General features: G+C 45.4%; 1 protein-coding gene across 1 annotated transcript in view; it reads right to left on the reverse strand.

Annotated features, from left to right (window-relative positions):
- CDK8 (cyclin dependent kinase 8) overlaps nucleotides 1-22829 on the reverse strand; it is a 61124-nt gene that overhangs the window by 15186 nt on the left and 23109 nt on the right. The window contains exons 4-6 of the mRNA XM_083169881.1: nucleotides 20600-20740; nucleotides 3778-3835; nucleotides 1834-1965 (exon numbers count right to left, since the gene is read on the reverse strand). Coding sequence (XP_083026007.1) covers nucleotides 1834-1965; nucleotides 3778-3835; nucleotides 20600-20740 — 331 coding nt within the window. The remainder of the gene's footprint in view (nucleotides 1-1833; nucleotides 1966-3777; nucleotides 3836-20599; nucleotides 20741-22829) is intronic.

Below are 22829 nucleotides of genomic sequence, written 5' to 3' on the forward strand. Positions count from 1 at the left end.
AAGTGCTTTAAAAACACATACGATCACTCTTATGACCTGCATACGATCAATTGTATGCAGGTCATTCTAGCGTATGGTCAGCTTTACTTTGCACTGAGCAAGTTCCCTTTCCCATAACAGTAGTAAATATTTTTTATTATTTTGCAAACTATAAATCAAAAAATTTAAAACAGAAAATTGTGTGTCATGTAATCTGTTTAATTTTCTTTTGTAATGATAAAATAAAAAAAATAAAAATAATAATAATTAAGACGTCTCGTCTACATGACAGACTTTTGTGTGTTCTCACGAACGAAGGTTGCACCTGCCACAATATTTACTTGCAGACTTTCTCCTGAGAAATCCTCACCGATATATTCACAATCTAATCAGGCAACCTTGTACATTTTGCAAATAAAGTTTTATTTATCCAAAGTTCCCATGGAGTCGTCAGAGGATTTACTTTTCTCAAACATTTCATACAAATGCAGACAGCCATTTTATACAAATGCGGACAGCCCATTTTATACAGTGAGATTCTGAGTTTACCTCAGTTAGGTCACTGCCTGCAAGTGAACTGGGCGGCTGTATTCTCAAACAGGCAGGGACTGCAAAATGGCTGCTAAATTCTATACAAGACGGGTGAACTTTGCAATGCAAAAAAAATGTAGTCAGACCAGTCAGAATTCAGAAGATATTCTACTGCACATTTAAGGATTCCAGTTACATTTAAGAGACTTGACTTTTCAAGCTTTGCAAAATATCAAAAAGCATTGTTTAATTAACGATCAAGGAGTTAGAACTCCACAGAAAGGGAAAAATCATTTAACCTTTTTCATTCTCTGTATAGTATTTTTATGGCGACAAAGATAGAAAATAGTCATCACATCAGTCTCCTTCCACTGCAGCGGTTGGTAACCACGGTGCATCAAATGTCATTGCATTTGAAAAGTGGCTTCACTGGCGTTTTCTTCACACCAATGGGTAACAAGCCTAAACTTTGGTTAAATGGATAATTAACGGAGAGGGTGTGATGCTTTACTGCTGTAGTGATCTTTGGCTGTAAAGTGAAGAAAGGTAATAACATGACATCAGAATTTAGCTGGCCAAACCGGTCTTCAAGATCTACGAACAGGTCACATTTTCAGACCACCCAGCTGGTGCATAGGTGCGGTCATTACTAACTGTCATTTTCAAACATGTGCTGCATTCCTTTCTAACCAACACATTCTACAGATCCAAAAGGCGGTCTGGAAAACATGAACTGCTGGTAGATCGAGAGGACCACTTTGGCCACCCCTGGAATAGAGAAGAACCATAAATGTTTGTTATCCCCAACCTGCCTCTGTAATGTATTATTTTCATGATGTTGATCGGAATTTACAAATCTAGTGTGACCTAAAGTGAGGGTCGGGCTAGGAATAAAGTCATTGCATATAATACACCTCTAATAACATTTATAAGAGGAAACTTCAACCGGGGATACTCAGGCATGTAATTGCTACTGTAGCAGGATGGTGAGAACTGAAGACCTATTGACGAGGAACATGTGTAGACATACAAAATGTATTACCACCTAGAAAACTACATCCCTGGGCAATTGTGACTTGTCATTCCCAAGTGGTCATAGGCCTCTGTATATTGAAGCTGGTCCATGCAGCCATCAGGAGGAGTTGGAAAAAGGAGGGAGGAGTTGGAAAAAGAAGGAGGAGTTGGAAAAAGGAGGAGTTGGAAAAAGATTTCTGTTGCAACAAAGCTTTAAAATACACTCATGACCTGATTTGTTTAACAGACCTACTTATAAGGACACAGCATAAGGTTACTAGCAAGATACTAAGGCCGATTCCCACTTACCGATAGCTTTGGTATAGTGCCTGGCCCCCAGGAGCAGCTCTGGAGCTCGATACCAGAATGTAACAACTACAGGATCTAAATCTGCTAAAGGCTTTAAAGGTGAATTAAATAAACGAGCGAATCCCATGTCCGCTGTAAAGAGACAAAAAACAAGTGTTAAATGGGAAGGTGTTTTAGCTGCATGTCTATAGGCAATGCCAATATTGGATCAGAACATCCAGCAAATAAACAAAAAAACAAAAACCTGTTAACCCATTGCTGTGAGAAATCCTCAAAATAGCTGCTAAAAATGGCAGCGCCGGTCACAGCGACTGCTCTTTTAGTATAAATAAATACAAAGAAAGCCAAGTTAATTAGTTGAAATTTAGTTAAATATTGCACCCAAAAAAAGGGCAGTCGCTGTGAGCGGCGCCGGCATTTTTAGCTAAAATTTTGAGTATCTCACAGCAATGTTGCCACTCAAAGGGTTAAACTGATTTGTTAAGAAAAAGATTCATAAATGTATATCATGTGATAGAGAACCTACATCTGCACCCATTTTATGTGACACACCATTCACAATACAATCGTCTGTGGGCATTGCCTTATGCCATAGCGGGAAGCAGACTTGTAATAGGGATTATGGGATGTATACAGGGATAAAGTACCAATCAGCTTCTGATACTATTGAATCGCAGCCTCTAAAATGACAGAAGCTGATTGTAGTTTGTCTCTCGCTAAGCTTTGATAAATCTTGACCTAAGTCAAGCACATGAAAGCGCTCAGTAAGGCTACAACATATTGGACATGAAAATGCCTTTAAGCATGGTGTCTTTATACCCTAAATCAGTGGTTCCCAAACTGTGTGCCAAGGCACCCTAGGGACCCGCGGAACACTTGTTGGGGTGCCTCGGGTTGATGGTCCAGGACCAGTGGCGTAGCTAGGTGCCACGGTGCCAGAGCAATGGCATGTCCCGCCCCCCCCCCCCCCCCCGATTTGTAGTGGGGGGGGCTCTTGCGCAGCAAAGGGGGGGTGCAGCCTAACATTATACCACACACCGTAATGCTCATTGCACATTTTAGCAAAGTTTGTAATACCCATTACACATAAAGCCACATGCGATAATGCCAATTACACATAAGGTCACACATGATGCCCATTACATACTATATAACAGACCGTAATGCCCATTACACATCTGACACATAAGTGGCACTTACCTACATGCTCATTGCTAGGAACTTCATGCCCGGCTGAGCTGCCCCTGTCCGCAGCTATTTTCAATTAAGTCTCCCGCTGGACCGCTAGTCAATAGGTGCTTGCGGTCCAGCAGCCATCAATGCTCCTTCTGATTGTCTTGCTGGACCGCTAGCCAATAGGCGCTTAATAGCAGCGGACAGGGCAGCAGCTGAGCTCAGCCAGGCAGGGCAGAGAGCGGGTGGGGGAGCGGGCTGCACGGCTCCGGCGCCCTTTGATGTCTCGGCACCCAGAGCTCATGCTCCGCCCTCCCTACGCCTCTGTCCAGGACCAATTAAAAATGTTATTGTCAATATAATATGAACAACCATTGCTTGTCGCTGCCAATCATAAAATACGTGGACAAACCAAATTGAATACTATCCTTTCACCGAAGGATGACATAAAACACAAAATTTTTAAAATAACTTTCTCAATAAGAAACTTATGACCCAGGGGCCCCGTGAAAGCGAATGATATTCTGGAGCTCCCGTGATTCAAAAAAGTTTGGGAACCCCTGCCCTATATTATATTATCAATTCAGTTTTAAAATTCAGCTACCCGCCGCTGGGATCAGAGACTTGGTACGGGCTCAGAAGATTTGTGGCATGATAATGCGGTGCCAGGATATGCAGAAAGTCTGTTTTCATAAAGAATCCTTGGCACGGCTAGCCGGCTTAGCACAAAGGTTTGTTCAACACACATGTACATAACATTTTTGTACCAACCTATTTTTACTCGTCCTCGCTCTGGACCTTCACCCATGACTAATATATTCGCAGGTTTCTGTGTAAAAGCGGGAAAAGAAATTATTAATCATGCAGCACTAAACATGATCTACACTGTCACATACATATAAAACAGGGCGAGAAAAAGCATTCACCCTTCATCAGGGTCAAAAAATACACAGATCTATTATGGTTATACAAACGCATTGTTTTATACCGTATTACTGTAGCACAGCCTTCTGGAATAATACAGTATAACAGCAGGCTTGTGCGGAAAGAGAAAGTTTATCACAGACTTGAGTAAAAATGGCAGATCCTTGTCAAATCTGGCTGAGAAAAACTCCACAGCGCTGGGTAACCGTCTCAGCCCAGTGTCAGGGAAGCCTCCACCTTCATCTCCACCCAGCTTATGGATTACTGCAGGAGATTTGTGACTGACCCAAAAGAAAGTTACCAATATGTAAAAGGTAGCACAGTATAAGGCTTTGGACCTGTGTCCTGCATAGAAATTCTGCAGATGTCCAGGACTTTACAGAGCAAGACGTTTGCACGGGCAGGTGTTTATACAACAAGGAAAGGCTACGGAGAGTGGGTATAAAAGGTACATTGTAATGGGGTTTATTTTGGTATTCGGTCTTTAGGTTAACACACCAAAGGTTGACATGTGATGGGTCGACCACTGAAGGTAACCACCTGAAACAGGTCGACATGGATGGCCAACACAAGCATTAGGTAGACAATGGCTAGGTCGGCAGTCAAATTGTCAACATGGGGTTCTCCCTTTTTTCTTTTGAGCCGAGGTGCGGTATTTCATGCCCGACCATCCACTAGGGCGTGGAGGGAGAGTAGATTAGTGTGCCGAGCACAGCGACGCACCGTCCCCGAAGCATGGCGAGTGCAGAATGTAGATGTCGATATTTGGGACAAAAAAATAAAAATAAATAAAAAGAAAATCCATTAGCTATTGGTGACTTAATGATTTGACCCTTGGTTGGTCGATCCAAGGACCCATACCCGTTTATATCTGTACAGAAGGAATCCGGGCTATTCCAACTCCACAAAAGGACTGGACTGTCACACCAGCTCAACATTTGAGGTCTAAAGGTCTTTCCTTTCCCCTGTGTTAATGAAATATTCAAGTCCAGCTGAGAAGTATATTATCAGGTGCACTATGACCTAAGTGACAGATCTACAGAGAATAAGGATCCCAGAGCATTCACATTCATCCGCTGAGGCACAGTGCTACATTACTACTGTACATTGGGGGACTGGACACCATGGTGCATTCTAATAGGGCCATTTATCCTTTCACAACACGATAGTCCTAACAACCAGGTCATTTCACTAGTAACAAACCCCCAACTAATACCCCTTTCATCCAAAACCTACTCCAAAACCCAAGGTTTTTGCTCATGAACGCGCATCAACCCGGGATTTTGTTATGTCTGAAAGGCACCAACACAGGAATGTGTTCCCGGGTCCCTGACCCTGCAATTGACCTGGGTTTTACCCGGGTGTTTCTTCCCAGGTTGGTGAATGGTGCAACCCAGGAACTTGTTCTCTGGCTGCTTGAAACCAGTTTTAATTGGCCAGGAAGGGCCACATGATGCCTTCTGATACCATCAGTGATAGTTAGGGGATGCAGTTACAATCCCGGCGGTCGGGATCCCGGCGTTCGGAATCCCGACGCCGGAATCCCGACCGCCGAAATGCAGACACATTCTCCCTTCGTGGGTGTCCACGACACCCCTGGATGGAGAAAAAATTAGTGTGCCGAGCGTAGCGAGGCACCGGGCCCGCTGCGTGGCGAGCGCAGCGAGCCCGCAAGGGGGGGCGATCCACGCCCCCCCCCCCCCTTGTCGGCATTTCGGCTGTCGGGATTCCGGCGTCGGGATTCTGAACGCCGGGATCCCGACCGCCGGGATTCAATACTGAATCCATAGTTTGAGATGGACAGATGCTAAGAGAGGAACACAAAGCAGAGAAGTGCCCCAGTGCGTATAGTGAGGAGCCTTGGTTACAAGATATATGTTAAAATAAAGAGACTCAAATTTTTTTATTACTTGAAAATTTTTTTTTAGTGGTACAGTAGTGTGAAAGGGGGGGTCGTATGTCTGAAAGGGTATTAAGGAACAGGTCACTTTTATCCATTCTCCAGCAGAAGGAAGAGACTCCAGCAGAAGCATGGGAGTCTTACAACTGCAGGAGAGGAAGCCACGATTACTGATGTCATGTTCTCTGCACTGCGTCTCCAGCCTAAAATGGAAAAAAGCTCATCTCCTGCAGTACAAGCTGACAAGTATTTATATAACACTATACAGCTATTAAAAAGGCAAATAGAACAGGCACTAGCAAGCGGACAGTCTGTGCACCAGTTAGACAGGGACAAAGTAAGTAGAACCCAAAAAAATGAAGAGGAGTCAGCTGGAAGTTGTGCACTAATTGATAACATTCATCTTGTTGAGGTTACTTTGACAGGTAGCAGCAATGGGTCCACAGATTGCATTTATTCATTCCAGAATGTCTTCATATTAATAGCAGAAAGTGAGTGAAGGCCCCCATACACTATGCGATTTTGGGACAATTTCATCCGATTTCGGCATTTTGGGCCGATAATCACGTGAAATCTCCCCAAAATCACAGGTGTGTGATATCTGATCCGATCCGATGCGCATCGGACCGGATCAGGGACGTCGGATGGTCAGCACATAGGATCACGCCCAACCTCCCTGTATGCATATGCCTGCCCACCTGACAGGCAAATGCATGCAGACTGACCGGGGGAGCAGTGGGATGATCACAGATATCATTCAGCAGCGCTGCGGGACGGGACGTGCAGTGGCGCGGGTATTAGATTTTTAAAATACCTGTCAAATGACTGGCCGTTCTCTGATTGGCTGAGCTCTCAGCCAATCAGAGAACGGCCAGTCATTTGACAGGTATTTTAAAAATCTAATACCCGCGCCACTGCACGTCCCGTAGCGCTGCTGAATGATATCTGTGATCATCACAGAGCCCGGCCAGGTGAGCACTCGCTGGCGCTGCCTGCTAAGTGCCCAGGGACCCGCTGCCCACCCCACTGCTCCCCCTGATGAGGATCACTGCTGGCCTCCTGCCCCTCACCGCCCGCCCCCTGACGTGATAAATCGCAAGCGATTTATCACATGTAAAATTTGGCTCATCAAGTGCCAAATTGTATGTGAGCCTCCCGGGCGGCTCACAGGAGAATTGGGTCTGACTTGTCCTAAGGACAAGTCGGCCTAATGTATGGGGGCCTTAAGAGGTTACATGCAAATTGCTCGGAAGATAGGAGCTCCTGCATAAGGTTGCACTGAATGTTACATCTTAATGTACAGGTAAAAGCACTCAGTGCATCCGGCCCTGGTGTCCATGATTTCTAAGCTTCAAAAGTGATAAAATGGAGAGTGATAAACAGCCAGCCAATCAGCTCTAGCCTGACAGTTTTCAAACACAGTCTGTGCTATGGCAGGTAGGAGCTGATTGGCTGCCTATTTATCACTATCCATTTTATCACTTTTGAAGCTTAGAGAATCTGGCCCCTAGGCCGCATTATAAGGGAGCTGCCAGATTTCTGGAACCGTGAGCCAGGGCTCTGCCATGCTGAGCAGGGATGTCGTAGCTGTACCATAGAGGTGAGGAGCAGTGCTAGCCTTTCATATTATATGTGTATAGATGCTGTATATCTGTAATGGGTGGGCTATTCCCGGCCAGTCTGGGGGTAAAGGAGACCAGTAGCCACCAGCAGCAGGGGTCTGAGGGTGGCCTATCCAGGGTGAGCCCAGGGTATCGACCCCCTCCCCTGGTGCTCAGTATATATTGAGCAGCTGAGCCGGTTACCTGCCTCACCCTAACCCACATCATTTGCAGCCCCAGCACCAACCCCTCCTTGTCCCGGTCTCTGCACTACTCACCCCACACAGGGAACCTTTCCTGCCGGACTGGTTCACCTCCTCCCCCCGCTCAGAGTGCTGCGGGACAGTCTGGCAGTTCCGGCATCTGTTTCCTGGTTACTGCTGCTACTCGCTGCAGAGTCCTGTGATGGCAAGTAACCTGGCGTTGCAGCATAGTATATGGAGGAAGGGATTTGGTGTAGGCGGTGTATGGTGGGGGCAGTATATGAAAGGGTCTGTGGGTGCAGTGTGTATATACAGTGGGGCAAAAAAGTATTTAGTCAGCCACCAATTGTGCAAGTTCTCCCACTTAAAAAGATGAGAGAGGCCTGTAATTTTCATCATAGGTATACCTCAACTATGAGAGACAAAATGAGGAAAAAAAATCCAGAAAATGACATTGTCTGATTTTTAAAGAATTTATTTGCAAATTATGGTGGAAAATAAGTATTTGGTCAATAACAAAAGTTCATCTCAGTACTTTGTTATATACCCTTTGTTGGCAATGACAGAGGTCAAACGTTTTCTGTAAGTCTTCACAAGGTTTTCACAAACTGTTGCTGGTATTTTGGCCCATTCCTCCATGCAGATCTCCTCTAGAGCAGTGATGTTTTGGGGCTGTCGCTGGGCAACACGGACTTTCAACTCCCTCCAAAGATTTTCTATGGGGTTGAGATCTGGAGACTGGCTCGGCCACTCCAGGACCTTGAAATGCTTCTTACGAAGCCACTCCTTTGTTACCCGGGCAGTGTGTTTGGGATCGTTGTCATGCTGAAAGACCCAGCCACGTTTCATCTTCAATGCCCTTGCTGATGGAAGGAGGTTTTCACTCAAAATCTGACGATACATGGCCCCATTCATTCTTTCCTTTACACGGAGCAGTCGTCCTGGTCCCTTTGCAGAAAAACAGCCCCAAAGCATGATGTTTCCACCCCCATGCTTTACAGTAGGTATGGTGTTCTTTGGATGCAACTCAGCATTCTTTCTCCTCCAAACACGACGAGTAGAGTTGTTACCAAAAAGTTCTATTTTGGTTTCATCTGACCATATGACATTCTCCCAATCCTCTTCTGGATCATCCAAATGCTCTCTAGCAAACTTCAGACGGGCCTGCACATGTACTGCCTTTAGCAGGGGGACACGTCTGGCACTGCAGGATTTGAGTCCCTGGCGGCGTAGTGTGTTACTGATGGTAGCCTTTGTTACTTTGGTCCTAGCTCTCAGCAGGTCATTCACTAGGTCCCCCCGTGTGGTTCTGGGATTTTTGATCACCGTTCTTGTGATCATTTTGACCCCACGGGGTGAGATCTTGCGGGGAGCCCCAGATCGAGGGAGACTATCAGTGGTCTTGTATGCCTTCCATTTCCTAATAATTGCTCCCACAGTTGATTTCTTCACACCAAGCTGCTTACCTATTGCAGATTCAGTCTTCCCAGCCTGGTGCAGGTCTACAATTTTGTTTCTGGTGTCCTTTGACAGCTCTTTGCTCTTGGCCATAGTGGAGTTTGGAGTGTGACTGTTTGAAGTGTTGGACAGGTGTCTTTTATATAGATAAAGAGTTCAAACAGGTGTCATTAATACAGGTAACGAGTGGAGGACAGAGGAGCCTCTTACAGAAGAAGTTACAGGTCTGTGAGAGCAAGAAATCTTGCTTGTTTGTTTTTGACCAAATACTTATTTTCCACCATAATTTGCAAATAAATTCTTTAAAAATCAGACAATGTCATTTTCTGGATTTTTTTTCCTCATTTTGTCTCTCATAGTTGAGGTATACCTATGATGAAAATTACAGGCCTCTCTCATCTTTTTAAGTGGGAGAACTTGCACAATTGGTGGCTGACTAAATACTTTTTTGCCCAACTGTATAGAAACATAGAATTTGACGGCAGATAAGAACCACTTGGCCCATCTAGTCTGCCCCTTTTTTAAACATGTTACCTCAAACCATATTTGATCCTTATTTTTTTATAAGGATATCAATATGCTTATCCCAAGCATGTTTAAATTGTACTACTGTATTTGCGTCTACCACCTCTGATGGGAGGCTATTCCACTTATCTACTACTCTTTCTGTGAAAAAATTCTTCCTCACATTTCCCCTGAATCTTCCTCCCTCTAGTTTCATATAGCAGCAGCATATGGTGGGGTGTGTCCCAAACAAAGCTCCATCAGGCGTCCTCCATTGGCTACTGCCAGCTCAGTGGTGAGGAGCAGAGTTAGTTATTAGAATACAGCTAACAATTAAAAATAAAAGAACAATGGGGCAGATGTATTAAGCCTGGAGAAGAGATAAACTGGAGTTACATTGAAAGGAGATAAAGCACCAGCCAATCAACTACGTATGTTTATTGTGCCTGACGATGAATAAACACGGAAACTTTGCATAAGCTATCTGTGACTACCACCTTTCTCCATGTGATGCCAAACTAGTTTCTGATGCTTTTGGACTTCTGGCTGGGGAGGACCTACAGTGGGCACCAGAACTGTGACTTATGTAAGGGGAATACTACCCAACAGAGAGCTAAATACATATAAAGCCTAAATGAGCAAGAAAAATGTTGTTCCTAACTTAAAATCAGCATGAACAAGAAACAGTGTGAAAAGAAGCATTTTCATACTAATTACAGTATATGATTGTGTTTACATAACATTCATCTTAAGATGTTGTTCTTACATGTTTAAAGACTTGTTGGGTTTCTTGTTTGGTCACGAACGCATTCGATAAACATTTGTACGGAACGCATGTGTGTACTCGGCTACATCACAGGATGTAATTTATTGGCATTTTACTCAACGCACTGCAAAAGCCAGTATACTAACAAGCCTGCTCTCCAGCAGATAATCAAAGCAAATCCTGGGGAACTAGATAACTGAAAAGCATCTTGTTACATGTACTGAAAACAGAATTGCTGATTGATGGACTATGCTGCTGTGATCTAGGCATCCAGGCGAGTAAGTGTTCCAATGCTGCCAGGTTTAGTTTGGGGAGGGGGGTAGGGAGGTTTATTTAATATATATTTTGTCAATATTTATCATTATTAGAATGACAACAAAAACAACCCTGGTGGTGCAGTGATTTCCTAAGGTGCCCATACACATAGGAGCTATTGCAGGCAATTTCGATAAATCGCCGCAACAATTGCATGGATCACCTGCCATCACATGTGCCACCCGACAATTTGCAAGGGCCAGACAGTGGAATCTCGCTTGTCCAGATATTAGCTATAATGTGCAGAACATACTGTATCACATTGCATATGTGATTGCATGTGTTTTTTTAACGCAGTAAAAAGCAGGGCGGGCGGCTGTGCAGGAGGGCTGGTGAAGGTAGTCAGCAGAGCGCAACTCTCCGATTGGCCGAGAGTGCTCTCTCAGCCAATCAGAAGGCTGCCCGGTGTTTTGAAAGGCTTTTTTTTATTATTTTTAAAAATTCTGCCACCCACTGACTACCTCCGCCCACCAGCCCTTCTGCCGCCTGCTACAGTGCTACCTGACAGCCTTCTTACATGACCTGACGTGTCATCACAGGTGGCATGCGACATCAGGGGTAAATGAGGACTTCTGGTGAGAAATTCTAGTAGCAGCATTGCCCATTTAAATATCATGCATATTCTAGGATTCATTTTGTTGGGAGACGATTACAATTTCCAGTATATATTTTTGGCGCCGTGCTAGAAAACAAGTACCGAATTGTGTTTGGGTCTCAGGTGACCCTAAATATGCATGGACATTAAGGCTACAAGTCAAAGCTCCAGAGACCTTGATGCTCCCATTTCCAACATACTGTATCAAGAAGTTTAATGCCCATAGCACAGTACAACTAAGCTCCATGGAGGTTCTCTTTCAACAGCAATTACCTGCTCAATGAAAGAGGGTTATATGGAAGATGCCAATCCCAGAGCATTTTTTTTCGAATCCCGGGATTCATTATTGAAAAAATGCTCAATCCCAGAATTCCAGGGATTTGCCTCCCTAAAAAAAAAAAAAATACCCCCACCCTTCCAACCTAGCCAGGGGCATGGTAGGCGGCAACAGTGGGCAAGTGGCAGCTGGGGTAAGGAACAGCCGGACAGGGGCTCAGATGCTGCCTGGCATTAGACCTCGCATACGCAGTCTAATCCCGAAATCCCAGCAATATTAGGGCCAAATCCTGGGATCCCATCGATCCAGATATTTGCCATCCAATTTGCTCCTCAATAATAAAAAAATCCCAGCACAGCTAACTTCCTTCCTTGTAGAAGGTCCAGTAGACAGAAAAGACTAAATTGGAGATTTTGGTAAACCACATGAACGTTATGTTTACAGAACCCTACAGTCATGTTTTGAGGTTGCAGTGTTGCATAAGGTACTGCCTGTCCTTGACCTCTGCATGGCATGGTGTACACCAGCACCAGAAAGATGGATCTCACTCTTAAATCATGGACATATCTATGGGTCATAGCCAATAGGATACTGCCTCCAGACACGTTGCAAAACACCCAGAAAATGTTCAAGACTCTATACCGTTCTGAAGTGGCCAGACAGGAGCCCAGACCTAAACCCCAAAGCAAACTCAAAGTGATCTTAACAGCATTTGTGAGAAGACCTTCTCCTGGGAGAACTGAAGCCAGTGTGCCAACATGCCTATAGTGAGGTACAGGAGGTCCACCTATACCTATATGTTTGACTGCAGATATGGCCCATGGCCGTGATACCAAATATTAGAGATCAATCATTTTGACATCCTTTTAAAATCATGTAATTTTTTTTATATTTAACAGAATGTCAAATAAATATTGAATTCTGAAAAGACAAAAGATACAGCATTAGAAAAATTCTGGCGTCCAAAAGAATGGTCATTAATTTCAAGTTCTCTTTGAAAGAAATCTTGATACTTGGGTATGGTTCATACCCACCCTGCCGATAAACACCTGCCAGATACATTTTTATTAACCTAGATTTAAACATATCAAATTAGGTCACATTTTAGGTGTGGTTCCTCCAGTATGAACAGAGATTGATATTTCCTTACCGCTCTTTAGAAATTAATCTCAAGCCCTTTATGAATGAGCAAGCCTGTACCTTCACTTTAGAGTTCCGATGTGTTCTTCTCACAGAGAAGTGCTGGAAACCTGACCCACACTCATCAATTGGTCTAACGAGTTATCAAGTTATCCAGTGTTTTCCCCACTGGATGCTACTGCGACCGGGCACTACGATGCAGCTGAACGTTTCATAAACGTCGGCACAGGGTAACTTATAACCATTAGTGCTGGTGTGAATGATCTGGCACCTATCTCCCAAGATTTCAACCCTTCTAGCTAGCAGGGTTGTGCCCGGGACCAGCCTGGCCGGTGTGAAAGGTACTTACCCAGCTTTTCTGTCCTGGCCATGGTGCTGGAAGTGAGCACTTTATGCTCACTGCCACTAGAGAAGCCGCCGGTCTTTGCCTGCTGCTGCCTGTCACTGGGGGACTGCTGGGGACCTTGGGACACGAAGCTGTCGGGTCCCCCCCCCCCCTCACCAGAAAATGCAGGCTGGTGTGAAAGGGGCCAAACCTGGAATGTCCCTGCATGATCCGGGGCCCTGCATTTTATGGTGCGAAAGGGGTATTATAGGGTGCTTACAGTACCGGGCATAGCTTATTCACCCCCCCCCCCCCCCCCCCCCCCACCCATCCCTCCAGTTATCCAGGAAAGGCAATGTATATTGCAATGATACGTGCGAGTACAGCAACAACCCATTCTCTGACCCCACCTCAAAGCTACCAATGACTCCAGCAAGGAATAATTGTGCCCCCAGACCCCAGGAAGGAAAGGTGACAGTTCGTAAAAAGCTGATTGTTTGCATTGATGCAGACGGCATCTAAATAATACAGCATTTCCATTCAATACTAAGAAAAAAAAATTGTAGATTCATTTTGAGGGGAAATAGGCAAACTACTGGTAACTTCCAGAAAATAAAAAAACAAGCTATCATTTCTGTAGGTATGGCATAAATACAGAATGGAAAGTGACCAGCCATGTGACAAAAGGGGATTGGCAGAGAACGGGTATGAAAATCATAACTTTGTAGCGGTTACTCATTTTTCTGTCTTAGAACGTCCAGCAAGGTAACATTATGGGTTAAAAAAAAAAAAAAAAAAAGACACCAATACCCTGGCAGTCATTACAGAGATTCAAGCAATCTAAATATAGAACATGGTTCACGATGGCCTCAGATAACACACACCTTGCCTAGCAAAACCCTCATTAATTCTCACTATTAGAGATGAAGTCAGCGCCCTGGTAATCCTTTGACAGTCGCAGGCTCCCCATGCATATAAATAGGTTGATGATCAGCCTGAACACCTCCGCTACATAATACATGCACCGGTCGCCCACTCCGCCTACCCTTTGTTTATTTGGCAAGTAAAAGCGCAACCTAGTGTGAACTTTGAAGGTCTGTATTTTAAATACAATGCTTTAAAAAAAAAAAAAAAAAAAAAAAGGTCCTTTGAATAACAGATACAATTAAAGCACATTATCTTTATGAAACTCCATCTGGGTGGTCTGGACTTAATAAGTAAAGGGTGCATACGTTTAACAGGCAGACTCTGATTAAAGCAACAGGACTGCACCACAGGCTCCGATGTTCCTGACGTGATGCAAGGCACGCGGGCAGATCTCCCTGTGTGGCTAAAATCAAGTGACAGTGGGGAGTCATTGATTGTGCGCTTCTAACAAACACATGGAAGAAAATCAGCACAATGTGATTTGTTGCTTAACATTGGACGATGAAGCTTTAGTTACAGACAGATACCTCTGAAGTATGGCTGATGGTCTCCTATAGCCACAAATGTATGGATCTAACAGCAATGGGATGGGATAGAACACATGTCTTCAACCTGTGGCCCTCTAGATGTTGTAGAACTACATGTCCTAGCATGCCCTGACAGTTTTGGCATGCTCTCATAGGAAAAAATGTGGCAATCCAGGTTGGAACATGTAGTTTCACAACATCTGGAGGGCCACAGGTTGAAGACCCATGGGATAGAACAAGGTTTTTTGCGGTGTGGTGCACCAGAGAAGAGAAGATTCAAATAAAATATACCTTTTATTAAATTTTATTAAAAGACTGCAAAGTATGACAAACATTGAACATATACACAAACAAGTGATTAAAGTGCAAATTAAAAAAGCGCGTGCGGGTCGTCAGGTGCCTCTTGTTTCTTTTTAGAATAAAAAAGGGGAGTAGATCATATGTTTGTGTGGATAGAACGGATAGGATTTCCTTCCCTACGATTGGGAGGCTATGTAGCCGATTCCCCAGGTGGGAGGAATTTGAGTATGGTGGTAGTGTGGATTTGTAATAAGATATACTCTATATAAATCTAAAAAATTTCCACTCATCAGCGGGTAAGTGTTACAGGACCTATCAGTGTGTGCTAAATTTGACCTATTTGTGTGTGCTAAATATCGGACATCAGTGTAGTCACAATGCAATCTCTTATATATTTAGCCAGATCTGTCACTCAACCCCTGTGGAGAACGTTCCTGTGTAGAACAGTTTCATGTGTCTAATGTTCCACCCCCTTGACATCACCTTCCCCCGCCCAGCCAGGGCTACAGTACACGCTCACCATTCACCATTACTCCACAGCCACCATCCACCATTACTCCTGCACATCCCTACCCTCTGCCAGGACCCCCGCGACCCCCCCCTCCCGCGAATCGCGTGGGACCCCCGCGACCCCCCCCTCCCGCGATTTGCGGAACCCCCGTGACCCACCCTCCCGCGATTCGCGGGACCCCGCACCCCCCCTCCCGCGATTCGCGGGACCCCCGCTTTCCCCCCTCCCGCGATTCGCTGGACCCCTGCATCCTCCCCTCCCGCGATTCGCGGGACCCCTGCAACCCCCCCTCCCGGCATTAAAAGGGCCCCCCGCGACCCCCCCTCCTGCGATTCACGGCACCCCCCCTCCTGCGATTTGCGACCCCCTCCCGCAATTCGCGCCGCCCCCTCCCGCAATTCACGGAACCCCCGTAGCGCCCCCCTCCCGCGATTTGCGGGCCCCCTCGGCACTTCTCGCGATTTGCGACCGCCCCCTAATTCACACATTCGGGGACCCCACCTCCCGCAATTCACGGCACCCCCCACACCCCCCCTTCCTGCGATTCACAACCCCCCACGACCCCCCCTCCCGCGATTCACGCAACCCCCCCGTAGCGCCCCCCTCCCGCGATTTGCGGGCCCCCTCGGCACCTCTCGCGATTTGCAACCGCCCCGTAATTCACACATTCGGGGACCCCCCCTCCCGCGATTCATGCCCCCCTCACGCAATTCACAGCACCCCCCCCCCTTCCTGCGATTCGGAACCCCCCCCCCCCGACCCCCCCTCCCGCGATTCACGGACCCCCGCACCACCCCCCTGCGCCCACCCTCCCTTGATTCACGCCCCCCTCATGCAATTCACGGCAACCCCCCATGACCCCCGCCTCCTGCGATTCATGACCCCTCCCGTGATTCACGGACCCCCGCACCACCCCCCCTTGACTCACGGCACCCCACACGCCCCTCCCGCAATTCACGGACCTCCGCAACCTCCCCTCCCGCAATTCACTAACCCCGACAAACCCCCTCCCGCAATTTGCGGACCCCCCTTCCCACGATTCAAGCCCACCCGCGCACGATTTGCGGACCCCCGCCCCCTCCCGCTAACCGCGGATCCCCACACACCACCACCCCTCCCGCAATTTGCAGACCCCCCTGACCCCCTTCAAGGAATTCCACCCCCCAGCGGACCACCGCGGCCCCCGCTCCCGCATTTCACGTACCCCCTTGACAATGGGGGATCCTGTACCACCACAAGCAGGTACCGCCCCTAGGTGGGAAATCCGGCCCTGGCTGCCGCACTGCAGATTTCCCCACTGCCCTCTGCACCAGCGCCACAACTTTTATCAATGTCTTGCCCACATACCACTATTATACAGCCTCCTGCTCTCATGCACGCTCACTCCCTCCCAGTGGGAGGAGACGCTCACCCACTGCCGGGAGCTGCATACTGTCCCCCACCCTCCTCTAGTTCTAGGGATGCCCATCGACCATCAATGATTTTCAAATAATCGATGGTTTATGGCCGATGTTGAATACTTTTGCCATCAATGTGGGAGGACACTGCCCTGCCTCCTGTTCTCCTGCCCCGTAACTTCCGCCAGTGGAGACCCGCTCACCCTGTGTTGCCCACATTCCCCTATCATGCTTTACCGCCCAGCCTCCTGCTCTCATGCACCCTAACTCCCACCCAGTCGGAGGAGACACTGACTCCTGTATTTCTGTGCTGCCACGCTTGACCCTCACCCACTGGCAGAAGCTGCACAGTGTCCACCACCCTCTTTAGTCCCCCATATTCCCACACACCCCTATCACTACCCAGCTTCCTGCTCTCCTGAACCGTAACTTCCACCACTGGGGAGTCGCTGACGCTGTGTTGCCCACATACCCCTATTATGCCTCATATCCCAGCCTCCTGCTCTCATGCACCCTAACTCCCACCCAGTAGGAGGAGACACTGACTCAGGGCCACCGTCCGGTACTCCTGTGCTGCCACGCTGGACCCTCAACCACTGCCAGAAGCTGCAATACAGGGCATCTTTCATACAATTCTAACCATATTTCTCACAATACAAATGTTCACAAATTAAGGGGCGTAGCCCCTTACGCCGGTGTGAAGAGCGCCCGTAGGGCGCGATGAATCACCTAGTAATCAATACATGTCAACCTTAACTGATAAAGTCTCCGATGCTCTGCATGAATCTTTGATGCATAGGGCCAATTATTTATTCCCGCTGCCTTGATAGTATTTAAGCGGCTGGCAGCAGAGTGTATTATATGGCTCACATTTGCCAATAAAAGGCACTCGGATGGGTATATAACTGCCCGTGAGGGTGCTATGCAGGTCATCACAGTTTAATTAGTCTGGGAACATAAAAATAAACGTGTGCTGAGGTTGCGCCATGATTTTTAAACAAGACCGAATAACTGGATATAATCTCTCTCTAGGTGACTACAATGTAACAGAAAATATGTACAATGGCTGATATGGTGTCCGATACTATGTATAAATAGTATAGAGCAACCGCTTGATAATTCCTGCTGCTGCCGTATCAGTAGGCGGCTAGCAGGATAGTATATTGTAGTGCTCATGTTAGCCCGTTGGGCAATCAAAAAGGAATGTAATTGCCTGTGTTCGCACGTGCTCTAACCTATGGCTAGGTTGACTATAGGCACCGTGCAGGTCTCCACATTATACTATAACCATAACGCACAAATATAAGTACATTAGAGTCCTAAAAAGGACTATTATAACACTGCTGTGAGGCAGGAGAGGCGCACGGCTTGGTGGTCCGGCGTACGCTTCGCAGGACCTAGCTTCCGCAGGGCACCCAAGCAAGAATACTGCAGGGACAATAAGTCACAGAGGGGTATATGTATGAAGCAGTGATAAGGGAGGAGAAGTGATAAAGCACCTGGTACTGTACTTTATCACCGGCCAATCATCTCGTAAGCGGGTGCCATGGCTTGTCAAGGATTTTGTTTCATCTGTCTCCGGCAGTTGAAGCAAAAGCCCCAAAACTGCCCCGTTTTTGTACTTTCAAATAAAAACACACATAGATTTCACTGCGATTTCGCTGGCCCGCTTCGGTATACAAGATGTTAATAAGCTCCTCATGGCGCACCAGGTCCCTCTGAATTTGTACACGTAGTGCTAAAGTGTAGCAGCCGTGGGTTTTTCCCATGACAAGTTTCATTGTAATCATATCAAATCCATCAGCAGTGTCTCCTGGTGCATTCCAGTTACATTGTGGTATGACCATGGTGTATTTTCTCACCATCTAATGATGAGTTCGTCTGACCCTTACACAACTCTGCAACATGCAGGCTGATCCAGACCGGCACTAAGGTGAGACAAGCTCCCTTGAACCAAACATGCACAACTGTATTTTTTTGCACACTCCCAAAAACCATACGTTTACCACCACCCAAAACGCCGACTTCCTGTCTGTCAAATTGCGTGGAAATTGAGGTGAGATATTTTTGCTATTTCCATAGCTATTAGGGCTTGCGTAGGTGTGCTACTATCCGTATCCATGAATAGGTCATTCCATAATCAAACGGACTGTGAAGTCGCACATTAACGATCAACTTTGAATCAGGCCCCTTGTTCATATTTTGCTGAATTTTAACTCATGTAATACTAAAATTGTTTAAGGGCCATGGTTACATATAACATCCTATTTGTTTAAAAGTATAATCTAAAATCTACACGTCTTTCCATTTCCAAGGAAACAGTTTATAGTGGTTCCAGACCATGACAGATACAACGAGGCTTGCCTAAGCTTGCTCAAGAATATTTTTCCATACTTGACCATCCCAAAAATAAATATTATGCCGGAGATTTCAATTCAAGGACTTAAATAGGCGTTCAGCTGCATTTTTCCGTCTGTACTTTAAAGTTCAGTCTTATCCAAATATTGTGTCACATTGAAGTAACACCTTTCTGTTCAAGTCAGGACATCACAGGGTTTACACAAGTTATTTCCTGAAAATTATTTAGGGATTTTTTTTTTTTTCAAATTTCCCCCCTTTGTTGCCACTGCGATAATAAAAAATGAAACAAGACATTCAACAGGTATGGAGTCTCAGGAAAACCTAGCGGGGTATGCAAATACACGCAATAATTTACTGAGCGTAATTGGTGGTCTTTCAAATTAGCAGCGATGAACGACTGCTCTTGAAGGGTTGTCAGGGATGATTTCACCTGCCAACAAAATCCACTTGCAACGAAAGTCACAGGTTTCACTAAACCCGTGGGTTTGAGAGATTTTTCTTTTTACGGGTGATCTAATTGGCCGAAAAAAAAAAAAATCTTGGTGAAACAGCTGAACTGCGGCTGTGCATCGTTAATGATATTGACCATATGACGATGGAAGATAAGCATGAGATATCGTCCATATAGTTAACAATATTGCCCAGTGTTTACCCAGCTTTATCTATTAAATCATGTATCCCGAAAGGCAGAGTGGGCCATCTTTGGGATACTTCCCCCTGCACAATAATTAAAAGAAGGAACCCGCTTATTAGTGTTCAGCACAGCTGCCCGTATAACACTACGATATGAATTGGATATTCACCACACTCCATCATTGTCACTATTTAAAATCAAACCTTTCCACGTGTTTCATATGGACCTCACTGAAGTTGCACTAGAGAAGGAATCCAGAGTAGAAACAAATCATCATTATGTGGGAAAGTTTCCTTTCAACATTATTGGTAGAGGAGAAAAGCCAGATTATTTTGTTTGTAAGATACATCTTCGCATCTGCAAAGATTAATAGCTGGTGACTCGCCTGCTGAGATGAATGTAGTTGGCAGTTAGGTCTTTCTGGAGTGACAGTAGGTGTTGCCCTGTATGAGAGGATCCACATTTTCATTTGTTTTTTAATTTTCGGTTTGAATTTTTTGCATTTATTTCTGCTCCTACCAACGATACTGTTTTGTACTGAACAACGAAATACAGAAACGTACATATTTGATGTAAAAATTTACTCATGGTCCAATGTATTATTGGCTTACTTTGATTGCTACGTGGAGTATGTTCCATATGTACCGGTATGCACAGAATGTCTCAATAAAAATAAAAAAAATGTAAATAAATGTAAAAAAAAAAAAAGGTTAGGAAGATATCTACTCTCAGCAACGGTGCTTATGGGTATAGAAGTGTGAGAGAAGAAATACAGAATACATGTTCCCTGCTCAATATGCAGTCATCCAATGTAGGATCAGGGGTGTTCTGCTATTTCGTTACTGTTCTTTTAACTATAATTTTTCCATTGGACTCGCCTTTAAAAAGAAAAAAAATGTTGGCAATGTCTGCCCAGTGATCAACTTACCAAATCTCTATGCAGCACCCAGTTGGCATGCAAGTAGTGAATGCCATCTAGAATCTGATACAGAAGTGACTTCACCATTCCTCGAGGTAACTGCACTGGTTTCTTGTTGGCTTTAGAAGCTCTGTGAAATTTGATTATGTGCTGAAAGAAGCAAAAAAAAACACATATGTCAATGAGACGGGACATGGGAAAGGTTATTTTCATTCATATGCGAGTTCTCCCTTCTATTGCTGGAACTTTCAGGTGAATGCATTTGGAGCATTAGTCAGAAATAACGTTGAAGGAAACTTAAATAATGTACAACCTCATGCAAAATGTGCTCGCTCTGTTTTTATTTCCAAACTTATTTTAACTGGGTGCAATCCTGGGTTTTGGGTGCTCCCGTGTAAAAATCCACTAGTCGGATTCCCTACCGGCACTGTGAATTGAACGAACCTCAATGTGACCTTAAGGTTCTTCGTAAAGCTAAATATGTGCTCCCCATTTGGTATGCCCAGAGGAAATTGGGTGTAAAAAAAAAAAAAAATGTCGACATTCATCGCTTCCTCCAATATAGGGGAGTTGGCAGCAACAACCTTTGTCCTATTAAAAGGTAACACCACTGACTGCTATAGCCAACGTATCTTGTACAGTACTTTACTAAGAAATATGTTCTCCTCCCTCGTGGTAGAAAGTATTCTGTAACACGAAACTGCAATACAGGGGAAGTGCAGAGATGTCCAGTCCATGAATAGGACACCTGACCGTGCAGACACACAGAAGAATGCATTCAGGAGGCAGCAACGCCAATACATTCTCTAGTGGTAACTCAGACTGATGAAAGGCGAGATGTTGGATCACTGCCGGCTCAGAAGAGCACTTTCAAAATCCCTTTTCCAGGAATCCCAGCCAGGGCCGGAAGCTTGGCCATCGCATCTCATACAGTAACACAGTGGTTCTGTATACTTGACTGAAAAGGGAGCGGAGACCATTGAGTTCTTTCTATGGGTCCCACTCCATTATCTCCGCCTGGTATGTTTATCCAGAGCAAAGCACAAACAACTGACTGGAAAGAGCCAGCGAAAACGGAGCCAAAAATATTCCCCTTCCTACCGCTAACTAGAAACTGCGTCTGAAGCCTGGAGTCTGGACAGAAAGCTGTGGCATTGGCTTGAAACCGTAAAATAAACTTTATCTTGTTCAGGAATGTATTGTGCAGACACCTGTAACAACATATCTGCGGTCACACACATACACAAACCTGTCAATCGTCTCACAGGCACAACTCAAATTAGGGGAGTGCAAAATCCGGAAAGGATTTAGGAAAAGAAACCTCATTAGGCCGCTAAGTGCTGGATAAACAGAACGTTGCTCTAAGACTACACTTGTAACGCTGCAGCCCCTAAGTCGTCGCTCTCCAGCTGCCTAGTCCAAACATTTTAACATTCCTGCTTTTTCCAGTGGAGCATGGACGAGACATTACACATGAAGGCAAATTGCTTCACACATGCAGCCTCGCACCTGCTCTATTTTTACTAGCCTTGAGCACTGCAGTAGTAATCTGGCGTTACACTGACTACCGGCCAACAGGATGTTAGATTGGCTCCACGCACCAGCTTTGGCTCCACGCACCAGCTTTTCCTCTTATTATTTGTTACCAGTTATTTATATAGCGCACACATATTCCGCAGCGCTTTGCAGAAAATATTCGAACATTCATATCAGTCTCTGCCCCAGTGGAGCTGACAATCTACAGTCAGGTCCATAAATATTGGGACATCAACACAATTCTCATATTTTGGGCTCTATACACCACCGCAATGGGTTTGAAATGAACCCAACAAGATCTGCTTTAACTGCAGACTTTTAGCTTTAATTTGAGGGAATTTACATCCAAATCAGGTGAACGGTGTAGGAATTACAACGATTTCTATATGTGCCCCCACTTTTTAGGGACCAAAAGTAATGGGACTCAAAAGTTATTTCATAGACCGGTGTGGGCTATTCCCTCATTATTTCATCATCAATTAAGCAGGTAAAAGGTCTGAAGTTGATTCCAGGTGTGACATTTGCATTTGTAATCGGTTACTTTCAATATGAGATCCAAAGAGCTGTCACAATCAGTAAAGGCAAGCCAGCATTAGGCTGACAAATCAAAAACAAACCCATCAGAGAGATGGCAAAAACATTAGGTGTGGCCAAATTAACTTTTTGAAACATTCTTAATAAGAAAGAACGCCCCACACCGCCA

Source organism: Crinia signifera, chromosome 2 (assembly GCF_055691185.1).
Source record: "Crinia signifera chromosome 2, ASM5569118v1, whole genome shotgun sequence".
NCBI lineage: Eukaryota > Metazoa > Chordata > Amphibia > Anura > Myobatrachidae > Crinia > Crinia signifera.